This window comes from Rhinatrema bivittatum, chromosome 5 (genome assembly GCF_901001135.1).
Source record: "Rhinatrema bivittatum chromosome 5, aRhiBiv1.1, whole genome shotgun sequence".
NCBI lineage: Eukaryota > Metazoa > Chordata > Amphibia > Gymnophiona > Rhinatrematidae > Rhinatrema > Rhinatrema bivittatum.
The window spans coordinates 261,258,119-261,276,316 of NC_042619.1; the positions used below are offsets into that span (position 1 = coordinate 261,258,119).

Sequence of the window (18,198 nt, forward strand, 5' to 3'; positions counted from 1 at the left end):
TCCAGCATCCTTTCATCCCCTCCTAGAACTCGACCTTTAGGAGTTACCATGCTGGAGGCTGTATCTCAGCTTCTTCGCATTTGTGCCGGCCCTGTAAGCATATTCAAAGCTTATGGGCCAGTACTTCTTAAATGCTGATCTTGTGATACATGAGCTCAGCATACAGTAAGTGCCAGCCCACAAGTTTTCAACATACTGGTGGAGCTGGCACAGCCTCCATTGTTTCTCTCACTCTTTTAGAGTCCTGCACAGTTGTTCTCTCTGTAAGAGAGTCAGCAGCTGTGCAGGACTCTGTAAGAGTAAAATTACAGCACTTTAAACTTTCAGTGAGATGCCAATTGGCCACCCCTGCACTACTACTATGAGTAGGGACCCTTGTAGACTAGCATATTAGTTTATGGGAAGGCATAACAAGTTACAAATTGTCCTGTTTAACATCAGTACATAAAGATTACAAGGCCCATTTGGTCTACCATGGATACTATCCATTCCTAACACAGTATTGTAGAATCTACCTGATCATGGGCTCTACCCATATCTAAGGATCTTCTATGTTTATCTCAGTCTTGGGAGGTGATTCCATGCATCCTTTTGTGAATAAATATTTCCTGTTATTTAATCAATTCCCTTAGAGCCTCCTATCATGATCTCTTATTCTAGAACTTCCTTTCTACTGGAAAATACTTTCTACTTGTGCTTTATTTATATATTTGAGGTAACCGAATGTCTTAATTATATCCCTCCTCTCTGTTGAATTCATGTATGCTAGTGTCCTGTTTTTCAAGGAATCCAAAAAAAGGATATTTTATGACAATAATAGTTGGCCATTGATACTGAAATACTTTGAGCGACGACACTTGCATCTTTTACTGATTAATTTTCATAAAACTTTAATCTTGTTCCACATTTTTGAAATCTAAAACTCCTTTAAAGTCTGAAGTTTTGTGAGTATAGGCTTATGTTGCTTATTCTCCATGTGTATTATATTCATTTGAGTTAGTACAATTATTTTAATATACAGTATTAATGCTTTCAGGAGGGTACAGGGGACAATTCAGAAGTCATGGACACACAGACAGGGTCTGTGGATGAAGAAAATGGCCGACAGCTTGGAGAGGTTGAGCTGCAGTGTGGCATTTGCACAAAGTGGTTCACAGCAGATACCTTTGGGATTGACACTACGTATGTAATTCTTGCATAAGTAACTTGCATTGAAAGAAAAAGTGTATGGCAGCAGAATGTAAACAAATCTTTTTATAAGATGTCACATAACGCCTCAATGCTACCACTTACACCTACTCAGGGAGTGCCCAAGCCCACCTGCACACCTGCTTTCAACATGCACAAACCTACAGACCAAATACAGAAAGTACCAGGAGCATTAATCAATTCAAGACGAGCAGAGCTAACAAATTAATAAGTTTTTATTAACAAAGTTTCCTGTACATACTCGGATCATTCCTTACCAGTGGGTTGTGTATCACTACCAGCAGATAGAGTCAAAGAACACAAACTTTGGACACTGATACATGAGAGTGCTACCTGCAGTCCTTCTGTATCTCTCTGACTCCAGCAGATGGTAGAGATGCAAACCTGCAGTCTAGGGTTTAGTTTAAAAAAAAAAAAAAAGGTACGGTTAGTTTAGATTAGCTGAGATTTTGCTCTCTGAGGTGTTAGGCACCGTTGCGGGCCATCCCTCCAGTGGAGCTGGGCATCCGGGGGGTTAGATACCCCTGACTGTGTTTCGCCTGCACCCTGCCGGGGGGCCTGATAACCAGAGGCTTCTGGTTCCCTCGGCCTCCGAAGCTGTTCCCGGTTTCCTCTGGTCCTGCTAAGGTTGGCTAAAGTTTTTATTTAAAAAGAAAAGTGATTTCATCAGAACCTAAGAAGTTCCTCAGGTAGGCCTCTGGTCTTAGTCGGGGCCTGGCTGGGTCAGTGGATATTGCAGCCCGAGGAGGAGACTGGTCAGTGTCTGGGGTGTGAGGGTTGGCAGCCCGGGGCTCCGGGCGGGTGCGACATCGGATGCAATCGCTTGCTGAAGTGAGGGGTCTCCCTCAAATCTTTCGGGGCGCGTGCTGGCTCTTTCTCACATCCCATGGTATGAGTGACACTTTCGGGGCAGGCAGCTGCCAGTGCCGTTTTTGTCTGAGCTCTCCCATGGTTTGCCACATGGTGCCGAAGTACAAGACTGCTGCCTGCCATGCTTGCGGCGCAGCAGGGGGGTTGGGGGGGGGGGGGGTTGGATTTACGCTCTCTCTGTGTTAACTGTGGGTCGGGAGAGGAGGGTCTCTCGGGAGGGGGCTGCTCAGTTAGGCTAGGCCTCCGTTCAGCCGGGCCTCCTGCCTCTGCCTTGGAAGTCGAGGATTCTGACCTCGTTGGGGGGGGGGGGTATTCTCCTCCCCCCCTTCCCCTATGGAGCTGGTTTATGCACCTCTCGATGACGCTGTACAGCCGGAGCCCCTGCAGGGGGTGGGGGAGCAGCCTGTGGCCTTCTCTCCTGAATTTGTGCTGCTTCTTCATCAGGCCTTTTTGGCCAATCAAAGATCCAGAATTAAAAGGACAGTGGAGCGGTCGGCAGACCTGTCCAGCGGGGGATCCAAACGTTCTTCTCAGAATCCCCTGCGGCCCCTGGGTCTTCGTCAGGCACAGGGTAACCTGGCCTTCAGCGGGGACGGACCCGGGATCTGATCCCTCCTCAGACCTAGGAGATCCTGACACGGATGACCCTTGAGTTGTCCAGCTGTTCAAGCTGGAGGAGCTGCACCCATTGATTTCCCAAGTTTTAGAAGAGTTGGGGGTTAAGGTCTCCCAGGAAGAATCGGATAGTGAGGGGGGTCAATCCGGTGCTCAATGGTCTGCAAGGACTGACAACCACTCTTCCTCTGCCCAAGAAGATCAGGAAGTTGGTCACAAGGGAGTGGGACTCTCCTGATTCCGGCATGAAGGTGGGCCGAGTGATGGCAAAAATTTACCCCCTCTCTGGAGACCTTGGATCTTCTGAAAGTACCGTGGGTGGATGCGGCTGCTTTGAAAGACATGCAGGACCGCAAACTGGATATTCAGCTGAAGCATTTGTTTGAGGTCTCCACACTCAACCTGCGCGCGGCGGTGTGTACCAGCATGATGCAGAGTGTGTCTGTGTTGGGTCCAGAAGGTTGCAGTAGCATGGGCGACTTTTTGCCCTTGCAAGCTGCCCGCCTTGAGACGGGAGTGGCTTATGTGGCTGATGCTCTCTATGATTTGGTTCGCACCTCTACGCGTAGTATGATTTCCTCTGTGGGCTCGCAGGCTTTTATGGTTACGGAACTGGTCGGGGGACTTGTCCTCTAAAGTACAGCTCTGTAATCTCCCCTTCAAGGGAAAACTCCTGTTTGGGAAGGATTTGGACCAGTTGGTGAAGTTATTGGGGGAGACTAAGGTTGCTGGAAGATAGGAAGCCAAATAAGAAGGTTTTTCCTTCACAGGCTCGTTTTAGGGATTCTCAGCGTTTCGTTCTGGTAAACCTGTTCCTCCCCCTGGGTCCAGGCAAGGCTCTGGTCATCTGCAGTCCTTTCGTGGAGGTCGTCTGACTCCCAGAGATGGTACAGGTCAGGGCTCAGGAGGTGATAAGCCTCCCCAATGAGGCCAGGGGCCCTAACTCCCATGTAGAAGCTGTAGGAGGCAGATTATCCATTTTCTACGAGGAGTGGGAGAAGATTACCTCAGACAAGTGGGTCTTGGTGGTATTCCTGCACAGTTATGCTCTAGATTTGTTTCCAGTTCAGGACGCCTTTGTAGAGTCTTGTGTGATTTCTCGGGGCAGGTGAGAGGCCATGTGGGCGACTCTCCAGAGGTTACTCGATCTCAACGCCATTTGTCCAGTCCCTCCTGTGGTGTACTTCGTGGTTCCCAAGAAGGAAGGGTCCTTTCATCCTATCCTCAACTTGCAGAAGGTGAACCAGTGCCTACGAGTTCCCAAGTTCCACATGGAAACGCTCCAAACAGTGCTTGCGGCGGTGCGCAAAGGGGAGTTCCTCGCGTCCTTAGATCTAACGGAGGCTTATCTGCACATTCCGATCCGGCAGGACCATCAAAGATTCCTGATGTTCAAGGTGCTGGGTCAGCATTTTCAGTTTTGGGCTCTTCCCTATGGGCTGGCCGTGGCTCCTCGCACGTTCACTAAGGTGATGGTAGTAGTAGCAGCAGCTCTGCGCAAAGAAAGGGATCTTGGTGCATCCACCCTACTGTCTCTTGCTTGGGTCATTAATCTGCAGAAGAGCCAGTTGGTGCCCACTCAATGCCTGGTGTACCTAGATGCGTGGTTCGACACGCGAAAGGGCAAGGTCTTCCTGGTGACAGAGTGCGGAAGTTACAGACTCAGGTGAAAGGCCTTCTTCGCTTGACGGTGCAAACAGCCTGGTATTATCTTCAAGTCCTGGGCTCCATGGTGTCCACATTAGAGCTGGTGCCTTGGGCTTTTGCGCATTTGAGATCTTTACAGCGTGTGCTGTTGTCCAGATGGAGCCCTGTGTTGGAACAGTTCCATATTCCGTTGCCTCTTCTTCAGGAACCCAGGCACAGTCTCTCTTGGTGGCTGTTGTCGCAACCCGGAGAAAGGGATGGAGTTGGACCCCCGGCTTGGGTGGTTGTCTCTACAGATGCCAGCCTCTCCGGATGGGGAGCAGTGTGTCAAGACAAAACTGCTCAAGGCCTGTGGCGAATGTCTGAGAAATCTTGGTCCATCAATAGACTCAAAACTTGGGTGGTTCGCCAGGCCCTTCAGGTGTGCCTTCCCTTAGTCAGGGGTCGGATGGTGTGCATCTTGTCCGACAATACAACCACAGTGGCATATATCAACAGGCAGGGGGGGACCAGGAGCTCTGCGGTGGCGCTGGAAGTGCAACATTTGTTTGGCTGGGCAGAGATTCATCTCGGGGTTATTGCCTTGTCACATGTCGCGGGAGTGGAAAATGTGCAAGCGGACTTCCTCAGCTGACAGTGCTTGGACCCCGAAGAGTTGGAGTTGTCCTCCGAGGCGTTGAATCACATTTGTGCCAGATGGGGGGCGCTCCACAGTTGGACCTGATGGCGACTCGAGCCAACTCGAAAATGGTTCGGTTTGTCAGTCGAAGAAGGGAACTTGGATCATGGGGCTCGATGCACTGGCCCGTGTCCATGGCCCACGGGATTTCTTCTATCTTCTCCCCATGGCCTCTCATAGACCGCGTTCTCAGGCAGATAGTCACATCATGGGTCCATGATGCTCATGGCTTCGGAGTGCCCAGGTGTCCCTGGTTCGTGGAACTGGTACGACTGGCGGAGGACGGTCCTCTTCATCTAGCTCATCTTCCACGCCTTCTGCGTCAGGGGTCTATATTCTCGGATCGTGTCGCTCACTTCTGTCTCGTGGCTTGGCTTTTGAGAGGTGGAGGTTATGTCTGAAAGGGTATTCTGAGTCTGTAATTTCCACTCTTCTTCAGGCTAGGAGACCTGCCACGTCGATGATGTTTGGCAGGTGTTTGAAGGTTGGTGCTTGCAGAGGAACCTGAGCCTTGTGGCTGTGGGGGTGTCCCAGATTTTGGATTTCTGCAGCAGGGGTTAGTTAAGGGCTTAGCCTTTAACTTGCTTCACATTCAGGTAGCTGCTTTGGGAGCCCTCCGAGATGTTGCTCAGGGACAGAAGATGACGACGCATCCGGATATCATCAGGTTTCTTAGAGGAGCGAAGCATTTGCGTCCGTCAGTGCGCAAAGTATGCCCGGAGTGGAGCTTAAATTTGCGCTCTATGCGAAGCACCGCTTAAACCATTGAAGAGGGTATCATTGAAGGATTTGAATCTGAAGACGATGTTCCTGGTGGCTATCTGTTCGGCATGGAGGATTTCGGAGCTGCAAGCCTTATCCTGTAGAGACCCTTTTCTGTGAATTTACTGGGACAGGCTATCCTTGCGAACATTTCCTTCCTTCGTGCCAAAAGTGGTCTCTTCTTTCCATGTCAATCAGATGGTGGAACTTCTAGCTTTTCTGGACTGGTCCCGGGAGAGGGAGCTGCATTTTTTAGACGTGCGGCGTGTCCTCCTCTGCTATCTGGAGGTTTCTAATGCTTTTTGACGGTCAGATCACCTCTTTGTCTTGTTTGCCGGGGCCAAGAAGGGAGACCAAAGCATCAAAAGCTACCATTTCTAGATGGATTTGGGAAGTTATCGCTTCCGCTTACATTTCTAAAGGAAAGCAGGTTCCTGAGGGGTTGAGGGCCCACTCCACAAGGGCACAAGAGGCCTCCTGGGCGGAGTGTCAACTTCTTTCTCCGCAGGAGATTTGTAGGGCAGCTGTCTGGTCTTCCCTTCACACTTTCACCAAGTTTTATCGTTTGGATGTCAGGGTGCAGGAGGAGGCGTCCTTCATCGAGAGTGTTCTGCGAGCGGGTCTTTCGGAGGCCTGCCCAGTATAAGGTGGCTTGGGTACATACCACTGGTCTGGAATGATCTGAGTATGTAAGGGGAATGGAACAGCTCCCCTATGAGGAAAGACTAAAGAGGTTAGGACTTTTCAGCTTGGAGAAGAGATGGCTGAGGGGGGATATGATAGAGATGTTTAAAATCATGAGAGGTCTAGAACGTGTAGATGTGAATCGGTTATTTACTCTTTCAGATAATAGACTAGGGGGCACTCCATGAAGTTAGCATGTGGCACATTTAAAACTAATCGGAGAAAGTTCTTTTTCACTCAACGCACAATTAAACTCTGGAATTTGTTGCCAGAGGATGTGGTTAGTGCAGTTAGTATAGCTGTTTTTAAAAAAATTGGATAAGTTCTTGGAGGAGAAGTCCATTGCCTGCTATTAATCAAATTGACTTAGAAATTAGCCACTGCTATTACTAGCAACAGTAACATGGAATAGACTTAGTTTTTGGGCACTTGCCAGGTTCTTATGGCCTGGATTGGCCACCTTTGGAAACAGGATCCTGGGCTTGATGGACCCTTGGTCTGTCCCAGTATGGCATGTTCTTATGTATAGGAAAGGAAAATTTGGTTCTTACCTGCTAATTTTCGTTCCTGTAATACAGCAGATCATTCCAGAGGCCCATCCCGTTCTGACTCCAAAAGACAGTCTGTGGTGCTTTTAGTATTCTGAATGAATGATTGGATTTCTATTAAACAGCAGAGCCGGTGGCTTACCGGTGTATCTTTTGTTGGTTTCGGGCAAATTAGACCTCTGGTTAGTTGGGAGGGATCGGTTGCCCTTGGTTGAAGTTTAATTTCAAGGGCTTGGGTACAGGCCGATACTGAGGGACTTCAGGTGGCATTCTGTTATGTAGCGGTGGCACTCTCTTATGTAGCGGTGTCCAAAGGTTTTGATCTCCGACTCAATCTGCTGGTAGGGATACACAACCCACTGGTCTGGAATGATCTGCTACATTATAGGAACAAAAATTAGCAGTTTAAGTATGGTGGAAAATGTTTAGTGCCTGGGGAGGTCAGGAAAGGCTGTCCACATGAATTGAACAGGGCCTCAGTACAGAGGTTTTCTCGCTCTGTACTCCAGCCCAGACTAGAGAATTTTAGTAACTTTAGGCCTCATTCTCTGTCAGAAGGGACAATCAGGGCACAAAATACTAGCATTTAGCTCCCTGACCAATAGTGTTTTGATTAGTAATAGTTTTCTGACCAGTGGTACTGCAGGATATTGGTCTTACCACTTCTCCTAGGACAAACAGGATGGTAGTCCTCACACATGAATGACGTCAGATGGAGCCTGGCACGGAACTTTGATCTCAAAGATTCTAGAACTCTCAAACATGCCCTACTGAGCATGTGCAGCTGTGGTCATCACTGCTCCCTAGGCAGAATCACTCAGTCTCTCTCCCCCCCCCCCCCCCCCCCCCCCCCTGCAGAGCTGTGTGGTCAATTTTGCTCTCCTTTTTTTTTTTTTTTTTTTAAATAATTCTATTGAAAGCATTAAACTTACAACATTGTATAATGAAATGCAAGTTCCATGTATGTACCCGGATCAGTCCAGACAGTGAGTTGAGCCTCTCTTCCAGCAGATGGAGACAGAGGAAAAACTCAAAGGGTATCCTATATCAGGACAGTGCTCCCCCTGTCTCCAGCAGGTGCAGATAGCAGAACCTGTGGTTCCCTTTCTTTCTAGCAGTTTTTGGTTTTGTGGAAGTTCTTCCTCCTTTCTCTAGTTATAAGGATCAAGCAAGTATTGGTTAATTCTCAGTATTTAAGAAGTTTAAAAAAAAAAAAAAAAGTTTAGTCATTGGGAGCAGTTTTTGTTCTGATTCCTCGCTCTTACTTGGACCTAGGGGGATCCTGGCCCCTTGATTCTCTCAGCCTAGGACCCTTTTTCCCAGTGGCCTCTTGCCTGGCTCTGGGGTGAAACTGGTGGTCCAGTCCCATTGAGACCCCTGAGAAGTTTCATGCCTCGTGTCTCCTGTTGTCAGAGAGGTAACATTCCTCTGTCATTTTAAGCTGTTTTGAAAAAAAAAAGGAAAGGTTTCTTTTTTTTATTAAACAGTACCTTGGACAAGGACCGGCAGCTTACCGGGGAAGGAGCAAAGAGCAGTTTTTTTTTTCTCTTGCTTGCAGCCAGGCACAGGAGAACTTTGCCGTTTCCCGTGGCAGCTCCTCACTCCCCCCCCCCCCCCCCCCCCCCCCCAAATGCCGCGATTGCTATTTTGTCTTGCATGCGGGGAGCCGGCCACGTGGCTCTCCTGCGATGGGGTTTGTTCAACTTGTTTACCCGGCGGGGAGGGGCTGCCTATGTTCGAACCAGCAAGCGTATTGCTAGGCTGGCCCCAATCCCAGGAACAGAGGCCATCTTGTCTGCAGGCATTGAGCCTGTTTCTTTGCCGGATAGGGGAAGGGATTCTGATTTTCATCAACAAGAAATCCATCCACAAGATCTCAATCGTGGTCTCTTTCCTTTCGTGGACGACGACCATTCCGGGATAGGAACCCTCAAGGATTCGCCCCAAAGTCCTTGCAATGAGATGTGGCCGGCCCATTCCTCCTTTCCCAACTTAGGAGGACGATTGTCCCTATTTTACGAGGAATGGGTCAAAATTACTTCGGATCGATGGGCCCTCGAAGTAATCGAGCGAGGCTACGCTTTAGAATTTGCTTGGGATACCCCGGACCGCTATTTAATTTCTCCTCTCGACAGACTTCAACAGCTCGGGGCCATAATACCGGTCCCCCTGGAGGAACAGGGGTCAGGCCAGTATTCCATCTACTTCATGGTTCCCAAAAAGGACGGCTCTTTTCGACCAATCCTGGACCTCAAGGTCCCCCATTTTCAGATGGAGACCCTGAGGGCGGTCATCCCGGTGGTTCGCTCAGGCGAATTCCTTGCCTCTCTCAATTTGACGGAGGCCTACCTTCATATCCCAATCCGCCAGGAACATTAGAAGTATCTCAGTTTCAACATCCTAGGGTGGCATTACCAGTTTCGGGCGCTCCCATTCGGTCTTGCCACCGCTCCATGCACATTCACCAAGGTCATGGTGGTAGTGGCGGCCTTCCTTCGCCGGGAGGGCGTGCCGGTCCATCCTTACCTGGACATTCTGGCAAAATCGGAGAAACTCTGCGCGATTGCAGTCAACAGAGTCTTGTCGTTTTCTCACCTCCCTCGTTTGGATAGTCAATTTCTCCAAGAGCAACCTCAAGCCCTATCAAATCCTGGAATTCTTAGGGGCATGCTTCGACACATGAGCGGGCAAAGTCTTGCTTCCCGAGGCCCGGGCACTCAAGCTTATGGATCAAGTACGTCATCTGTTATCTCTCTCTGTGCCCACAGCCTGGGACTATCTCCAGGTCCTGGGCTCTGACTTCAACTATAGATTTGGTTCCATGGGCCTTTGCGCATATGCGTCCTTTACAGATAGCTTTGCTGTCCCGCTGGAAGCCGGTCTCGAAGGCATTTCAAACACCTCTACCGCTCTCCGACTCTACCATCGCCAGCATGCAGTGGTGGCTCTCACTCGCTCACCTGTTGAAGGGGGATGCACCTGGAAACACCCCAGTGGATCATTGTTACGACGGACGCCAGCCTCTCTGGCTGGGGAGTGGTGTGCCAGAATGTCTACCCAGGGACAATGGTCCCCAATCCAATCTCAATTGCACATCAACCGTCTGGAGGCCCGAGCGGTCAGTCTGGCATTCAAGCCGTTCCTCTCCTTGCTCCGTTGCAAAGCAGTGCGAGTTGTCTCCGACCATGCTACCACAGTAGCTTACATCAATCGCCAGGGTGGCACCAGGAGTCGCCTGGTAGCCCTGGAAGCCAGCAAGCTGTTCTCCTGGATGGAGCGCCATCTGACTCGGCTGGCAGCCTCCCACATTGTGGGGAAGGAGAATATTCAAGCCGACTTCCTAAGTCGTCAACACCAGGACCCTGGAGAGTGGGAGTTGTCCGAAGAGGCGTTGGATCTCGTCGTGCGCAAGCGGGGAGCCCCCCACTTAGACCTTATGGCCACTCTGAGGAATGCGAAGGCTCCCAGATTCTTCAGCCGCAGACGGGAGCACTGCTCAGAAGGGGTGGATGCCCTGGTACTACCCTGGCTTCGTGACATCCTCCTCTACGTGTTCCCACTCTGGCCTCTAGTGGGAAAGGTACTCAGAAGAATAGAATAAAACAAGGGGCCGGTCATTCTCATAGCATCAGAATGGCTCCGGAGACCATGGTTCACGGATCTCGTGAACCTCGTGACGGACGGTCCTCTTTGCCTCGGTCACCTCCCAAATCTACTGCGGCAAGGTCCCGTATTTTTCGATCAGGCGGATTGCTTGTCTAGCGGCCTGGCTTTCGAGTAGCGGAGACTGAGGAAGAAGGGTTATAAGGAGGAGGTTATATCCACTCTGTTGCGTGCGCGCAAGACTTCAACCTCTCTCGCTTACATTCGGGTATAGAGAGTGAGACTGTGTGCTGACTCAGGAGTATCGGTGCACAAGGCCCCGGTTTCTCAAGTCCTCTCTTTCCTACAGAATGGCCTCTCCAAAGGTTTGTCTTTCAATTCTCTGTGGGTACAAGTTTCGGTTCTCGGTTCCCTCTTAGGGCGGGTCGATGGTTACGTGGTGGCGGCCCACCCGGATGTCGTTCAGTTCCTCAATGGGGCTAAGCATTTGAACCCCCCTGTCCTGGCTACTTGTCCATCGTGGAGCCTTAATCTGGTACTTCGAGTTCTCTGCGGGGCGCCTTTCAAACCCCTCCGGCGGGCCACGCTCAAAGACCTGACTCTCAAAACGGTATTTCTAGTCTCTATTTGCTCGGCTAGGAGAGTGTCCGAGCTCCAAGCCTTGTCTTGTCGGGAGCCATTTCTTCGCTTTTCTGATTCAGGTGTTTCCCTCAAGACAGTATCATCCTTTTTACCAAAGGTCGTATGCTCTTTTCACTTAAATCAGTCTGTGGAGCTACCTGCCTTTTCTCCAAACGATATTGCGAGCACTCCTGGCGGAGACCTAAGTCGCCTTGATGTAAAAAGAGTTCTGCTGCAATATTTAGAAGTCACAGATTAGTTTCGGGACTTTGATCATCTCTTTGTCTTATGGAGCAGACCCAATAAGGGGAACAAGGCTTCTAAGGCTACCATCGCTAGCTGGCTAAAGGAGGCGATTGCATCGGTGTATATTTGTCGGGGCTGGCCCATTCTTTGCATTCATAGGCTACCTCTTGGGCAGAGAGCCAGTTGGTCTCCCCACAAGAAATTTGCAGAGCAGCTACTTGGAAATTTCTTCATACCTTTGCTCATCATTATCTCCTCGATGTACAGGTGCCAGTTTTAGGTTCCTTCGGCAGACAGGTGCTTTGAGCGGGACTGTCTCGGTCCCACCCTACTTAGGGAAGCTTTGGTACATCCCACTGTCTGGACTGATCCGGGTACGTACAGGGAAAGGAAAATTGGTTCTTACCTGCTAATTTTCGTTCCTGTAGTACCACGGATCAGTCCAGATGTCCACTCGTTGCATTCTGACTTTTCTTGGAAATGACCGCTCGAAGTTTTTTCATTTTACAGAGCTTATCAGAGCAAAGCATATCAGAGCTATAAGGCAGTGGTCCCCAACCTTTTTTGCACCAGGGACCGGCTTCAAGCAAGACCATTTTTCCATGGCGGGGTGGGGCAGGGGCGGGGCTTTGGTCATATGGGGGCGGGGTTATGGATGGGGTTGGATTTTAGTGCATACTTATTTAATTATGACATTATAAATCCTGCACCTCCAGTTCTCTAACTCTGTGCATCCACTGAAATTCCCCCAAACAATGGAGCTTGGATGTTTCCCTTACAGCTCATCATACTAAAAGACATTTTCAAATTTTGGTGTCACCTCACAGTAACAGCAGCACAAACACCTTCCACTGCCAGACAAATTGTGAACTAACACAAAACCCCACAAAAAAAGACACTCAAAATCTTTACTGCAATCCCATCGTAACATAACAGTAATAACACCAAGGACTCAAACAACAAAAACCCTACCTGTGAATAAGCAAGGGTAAATATTACACTGGGTCCTAGGATAACAATACACCACCAATGAGGAAACAAAACAAACCCGATTGCTATAGATCCCTATACAGACACTACATGCTAGCAGAATCTCTCATGGTCACACTCACAGAGCAGAGACAGACCCTCACCAAATACAGAATAAAGGAGCACAAATTAGAAAAAACTGAAATGGAAACCCCAAGAAGGCAGACTCTGTGTATTAACAATGGAAAAACAGAACCACCATTCCTCATAAAACAAATAAAATCAAGAAACATAAAGCATCAGTTATAATAGTAAAACCATACTAATAAAAGAATATTTTAAAACTACTGATAAATAGAATTTCTATTAATTAAAATCATATACATTTTTTACAATTTCCCAAACACTAATAAAATATTTCAAAACAGCATATATATCAAATAATACACAATAATTAAAACTAATAAGGATTTTAAAAAGCCCCTGCTGTCCATACATGGGAGCTCTTGATTTCCAGTCACCCTGATATTGTCGGGGATTAGGAGGTTATTCTCTCTCTCTCTCTCTCTCTCTCTCTCTCTCTCTCTCTCTCTCTCTCTCTCTCTCATACACTGTTACATACATACATATTCATGCTCTTATACCCAACCATAACCTCTTACTCTCAGGCTGTAAGATTCTCTCTCCCCCTCCCACACACACACACTCTCTTACTCCCCTGGATTTTCTCATACACACTCATACTCGCACTCTCACTGGCTCCCTCACAACCTCAGAGCCTCTCTCATTCCTCTGCTGTCACTGCTGCCACGTGGCTATTGGGAAAGTGCTGATTGCTGCTACTGGCACTGAAGCAGATTCTTCTGCCTCCTCTGTGCAGGCCCCATAGGCTTCCAGTTCCTCCATGCTGATCTCGTACATCCTGAGATCAGAATGGAGGGTCTGTAGAGGGTGTGTGTGTGATGAGTTGAGAGATTGTGTGTGGGAGTGAAGACCGGAATGTTTGCAGAGACAGCATGTGAGAGCCTGTGTGTGTGTGCTCTCACTCTCACATGCTCGCTCTCATACAATCATTCCTACACACAGTCTCTCACTGGCACATGCTGTCTGACTCACACACACACAGGCTCTCTCACTCCCACATGCTGTCTTGCTCAAGCACATGCTCTCTCTCATACAATCATTCATACACCTAGCCTCTCAATGGCACATGCTGTCTGAGTCTCACACACACAGGCTGTCTCTCACTCCCACATGTTGTCTTGCTCAAGCACAGGCTTTCTCTCTTACACACACACACAGGCTCTCACATGCTGTCTCTGCAAACATTCAGGTCTTCACTCCCACACACAATCTCTCAACTCATCACACACACACCCTCTACAGACCCTCAGCCTCCCTCTCACCTCTGGGCCTCCTCTTCACAGGCCGCTGCAGGATGGGCTCTGCAGCGGCCCTGGTCTTCTCGGGCCGCACTGCTCCTCTTCTGCACGCGGCTGATGCTCCTCCTCCTTCCTGCCCGTGCGGCTCCAGCAACATTTTGCTTCCAGGGCCGCGTGGGCAGGAAGGAGGAGGTGCACCTGTATGTTTAGCTGCGCCCGTTTTCTTTGGGCCGTGGTGACGTGAGCTCCACCACGGCCCTGCTGATTTTCTTGCTTTTCGGGTCGTGCCTCCTCCCTTTTGGGGTTGGAGGAGGCGGGTCTCCAGCCTCGCCCCGCCTCCCCGCGTCAGCCAATGAACAGTAGCCGGGGAGAGCGGCACTGAGGACCGGCAAAAAACCCCCAACGGCCCGATCTGCGAACCAGTGGTTGGGAACCCCTGCTATAAGGCACCGGAAGTATCTGACCTATATATATGTAAGATTCAATCCACCTTAACCTCCAAATTAGATTACTATAATGCACTCCTACTAGGGCTCCCCCTGTCCACTTTAAAACCCCTCCAACTGTTACAAAACGCCACAGCAAGACTCATTACAAACACGCGTAAATACGAAAACATCACCCCCCATCCTTAGAGAGACCTTCATTGGCTCCCCATTCTCTCCCGCATCCACTACAAAACCCTGACCATAGTACACAAATCCATCCATGCCCACAACTCCAATTGGCTTGACTTCCCTTTCATCGTCCCTCAGTCCACCCGTCTCACCAGATCTACCAACAAAGGCACTTTACACGTCCCCTCTCTTAAAACTGCCAACCTCTCTTCCACTCGTGAATGTGCCCTCGCTATTGCAGGCCCCTCCCTCTGGAACTCCCTCCCTGTGCACATGCGCCTTGAACTATGTGCCATCAAATTTAAAAAGAAATTAAAAACACTGCTGTTCAAACAAGCTTACCCAGAATAGTATACCCCTCAATACCCTGCACCACCCTACGGTGATCGCATATTCCTTATATTAAGGATTTAACTATATTGTTATGTTATGTTCTGTTCTTGTTTATTTTAATCCATCGCTTCCATACTGCCTCTGGTTTATCCCCTCCTTGTTCATTTTCCCCTGTTAATATGTATTTTCAATTCTTTTGTTCAACTGTAAACCGGTATGATGTCCCCACTAATACCGGTATATAAAAGTTTCTAAATAAATAAATAAGAGCGGTTCTTTGCATTGTTTTTTTAAATTTCCATTTTCAATTTAGAGGTTACATGTTTTACTTGCTTGATTCTTCTCGGGTTAAGATTATTCTGACTTTTTTAGTCTGCTTTGATAACGCTTATACTGAAGGGACACAGGGGGAGCAATGTCCTGATATAGGATACCCTTTGAGTTTTTCTCTGTCTCCATCTGCTGGAAAGGAGGCTCAATACACTGTCTGGACTGATCCGTGGTACTACAGGAACGAAAATGTGCAGGTAAGAACCAATTTCCCTATATCCATCATTATTTCCATAACAATTTTCCAAGAGCTGGGTACATACCGTAGAGTAAGCACATTATTGTGTAATAATTTCATGGTCTCAGAGAATAGACATGCCAGCAAATGAGTCCCACATCCTGGGCCTTCCTTCAGTCCAAGTCTTTCTGCTGTAACTTTGCTCTCTTCTAGCAGTTCTTGTAAGTTACTTTTTTTTTTCCTAGAGTTGCAGCTGTTTCTTTCCTTTTCCTGTAGTTTTATTCTTTTGTTTTTCCTCTTCTTTCCAACTGTCTGCCAGCTGCATGGGGAGCTCCCCTGTGCAGTCCGGCAGAGTCCGTTACTTAAAAAAAAAAAGAGAAAAAACTGTTTTGCAGTTTGTATCGTGTCCTCTTCTTGCTCGGTTCCCCCCCCCCCCCCCCCCCCCCCCCCCCCCCCGGTGCTGACAGGACTAACTTCTGCAGTCCAGTGATCCGTGTAGGCCGATGAGCCTGGGGACTCGGCTGAATTCTACCTGGGCTGGAGTTCCATGCATTTTACCGATCGGTCAGCATCGATGAATTCAGATGGTGGAGAGATCGAGGACCATGCTGTTTCTGTGGGGGGTGGGGAAGAGCTCATCCTCCCCACATTCCAAGGAACTAATCTCCAGGGGCAGGAGCCTTGGATGATATAGCCTCCCCTCCTGATTGCCAGTCTTGGCAATGCAGTCTCGTTGGGAGAGAGAGTGAACAGGAGCTTGGGCTAGCAGCTTGCTGCCCCACCTCTGTGCCATACCCAGTAACAGTTGCCCGTGCACATCTGTGACCAGCGCACCATTCGTCCGACTCATCAATGTCAGGACCATGTTGGGGACCGGGTTTGCCATGGAGCACCATGGTCATCCTTGACGCCATCGAGGTGCATGACCGCCCTTGATACTGTAAGGGCTCAAGGCACCAGAGTCAACGATGCCTTGGGCCTCGAGATGGTGGAGCACACCAACCTCTAGAGTGGGGGACCAGGTCTGCCCTTGATGCCATCTAGGTGGTGACGGCCCATGATGCCATAGAGGCCTTTGGTGCCATCAACATCAGTGGAAGTGGAGTCTTGTTGCACCGGCTTGGGCATAGAGGTGGTAGAGTAGCAGTGCAAATTGACATCCTTGATGCTGCGCTGCCCTCGGTGCATGCAATTCCACCGTGCCCTCGATGTCTGCAGAACTTGACGCCCATAGGGCCCTCGATACCCGTAGTGCCATTGACACCCTTGATCCCATTGAGGTCCATGTGTGACCACCTTCAAGGCTGTAGCGGTGACAGTACATAGTCTGTCTGTGTGTAGCCTTGATGCTGCGGCAGCCCTCGATGCTGTCGAGGTGCTGCTGCAGGTCGTTGCAGTGCATGCCCTCAGTGCCATCATGATGCAGTGCTACCCCAATACCATTGAAGCCCTTGAGGCCATTGAAGTGCAGGGCCACCATGGAGGCTTCAGGCCATTGAAACCAGTAGTTACCACCTTGACTATGTTGAGCACCACTGATCAGGCACTGGGTTCATCATTGAGCACCCTGGTCATCCCTGAGGCCATCGACCACCAGGGCTTTTGGAGGCTCCCGTGTGACCCTGCAGCTCTCAGGTGGCATGGGATTTTGGCCTTGAACGGATCAAGCGCAGGGGTCACCATCTGCTCAAGGCACCCTGGTACACTGGGACATCCAAGCCCAGTGGTCCCGTGTCCTCTACGAGGCACTGTGGAGCTTTGTGCTGTGTCTTCACAGTCTACGGCTATTGGTCCATGGCTGCCGATGACTTCTGCATTGGATGCCCCACCGGGATGCATACACCCACCGGGATGTATACACCATCTGTGTTAATGGGCACTAGCAAGGCTCTTGTCAGCCTTAGTACTTGCGAGGTCATCGAGCTCGTGGCATCACTGCCCTCGGGTGAATAAGTGAGCCGAGGGGAACAATCGATGGTGCTGGCGGTCGTTTGTTTCTTTGGGCCACCTGGGAGTCAATGCCCATGTGACACCAGGTATGGAGCTATATGCCGTCGAACTGATTATGGTTTGGTCAAGCGCCACCGAAGCCCTGAGTGCAGAGTAGTTGGGTGCCCTCGTGGTTTTGCGGTGATGAGCACGAAAGTGCCATGGGCCATATGGGCACAGTCACCGCTCTGGGCACCAGTGGTTGCAGTTGAAGACCACAGCACATGACCCCAGAACCCCATGGATACATTCGTCCGCCAGGGACTTCGCTGCTGTTGTTCCCTGAAGGAATTGAAGATGAGCCATTCCCGACGCAGTTTCGAGGGCCTGCCTTTAGAAACGTTATCAGTTAATGGAGCGGGCAATGCTGTAAACCGCCACCCTTCACCATACCTTTCCCAGAGCACCAGTGGTTCTGTGGATGCCATTATCACACTGGTTGGGAAAGGCTAGGCATCTACTCAGAGTGTCTTGGGCAATGGCAGGAAGCATTCTCCCTGGCTGTACAGTCCTAAGCCATGCCAGGGTTCTGCCTTCGTCCTGTCATGGTCTCAGTCTTCTCGTCAGTTCTGCACCATACAGTGCTGAGGAGCACTGGTGTGGGAGGCGTCATCATACACTCTGTGCTTTGTTGTGGGGCAGCATGTAACCACGGACTCTGGCACGTGGTGCTATGTTCTTGCTGTGGCGTGGAATTCTACCCACAGGCACAGTGCATGGGATCATAGATGTGCTGCCATCCACAGGATGGGATACCACTGCATAAGTACCACTCAGCGTGCTTTTTCAGCAGGGGGCTTGTTCCTCCGGTTGCCAGCTGGGTGGGGGGGTATTTTTCCCTCCGAGAGGACTCAACAGGTTATGTTCCGCAGCCACAGGACTAACCTAGGACTGCATTCCTGGTCTGAACCTGAGG

General features: G+C 49.7%; 1 protein-coding gene across 5 annotated transcripts in view; it reads left to right on the plus strand.

Annotated features, from left to right (window-relative positions):
• ASH2L (ASH2 like, histone lysine methyltransferase complex subunit) overlaps window positions 1–18,198 on the plus strand; it is a 145,093-nt gene that overhangs the window by 16,958 nt on the left and 109,937 nt on the right. For 3 of the 5 annotated variants that reach the window (XM_029603907.1, XM_029603906.1, XM_029603908.1), the window contains exon 3: window positions 1,037–1,182. The exons of the other annotated variants lie outside the window; for them this stretch is intronic. In XM_029603907.1, the coding sequence (XP_029459767.1) occupies window positions 1,037–1,182 (146 nt within the window). The remainder of the gene's footprint in view (window positions 1–1,036; window positions 1,183–18,198) is intronic. 5 annotated transcript variants of the gene reach the window in all.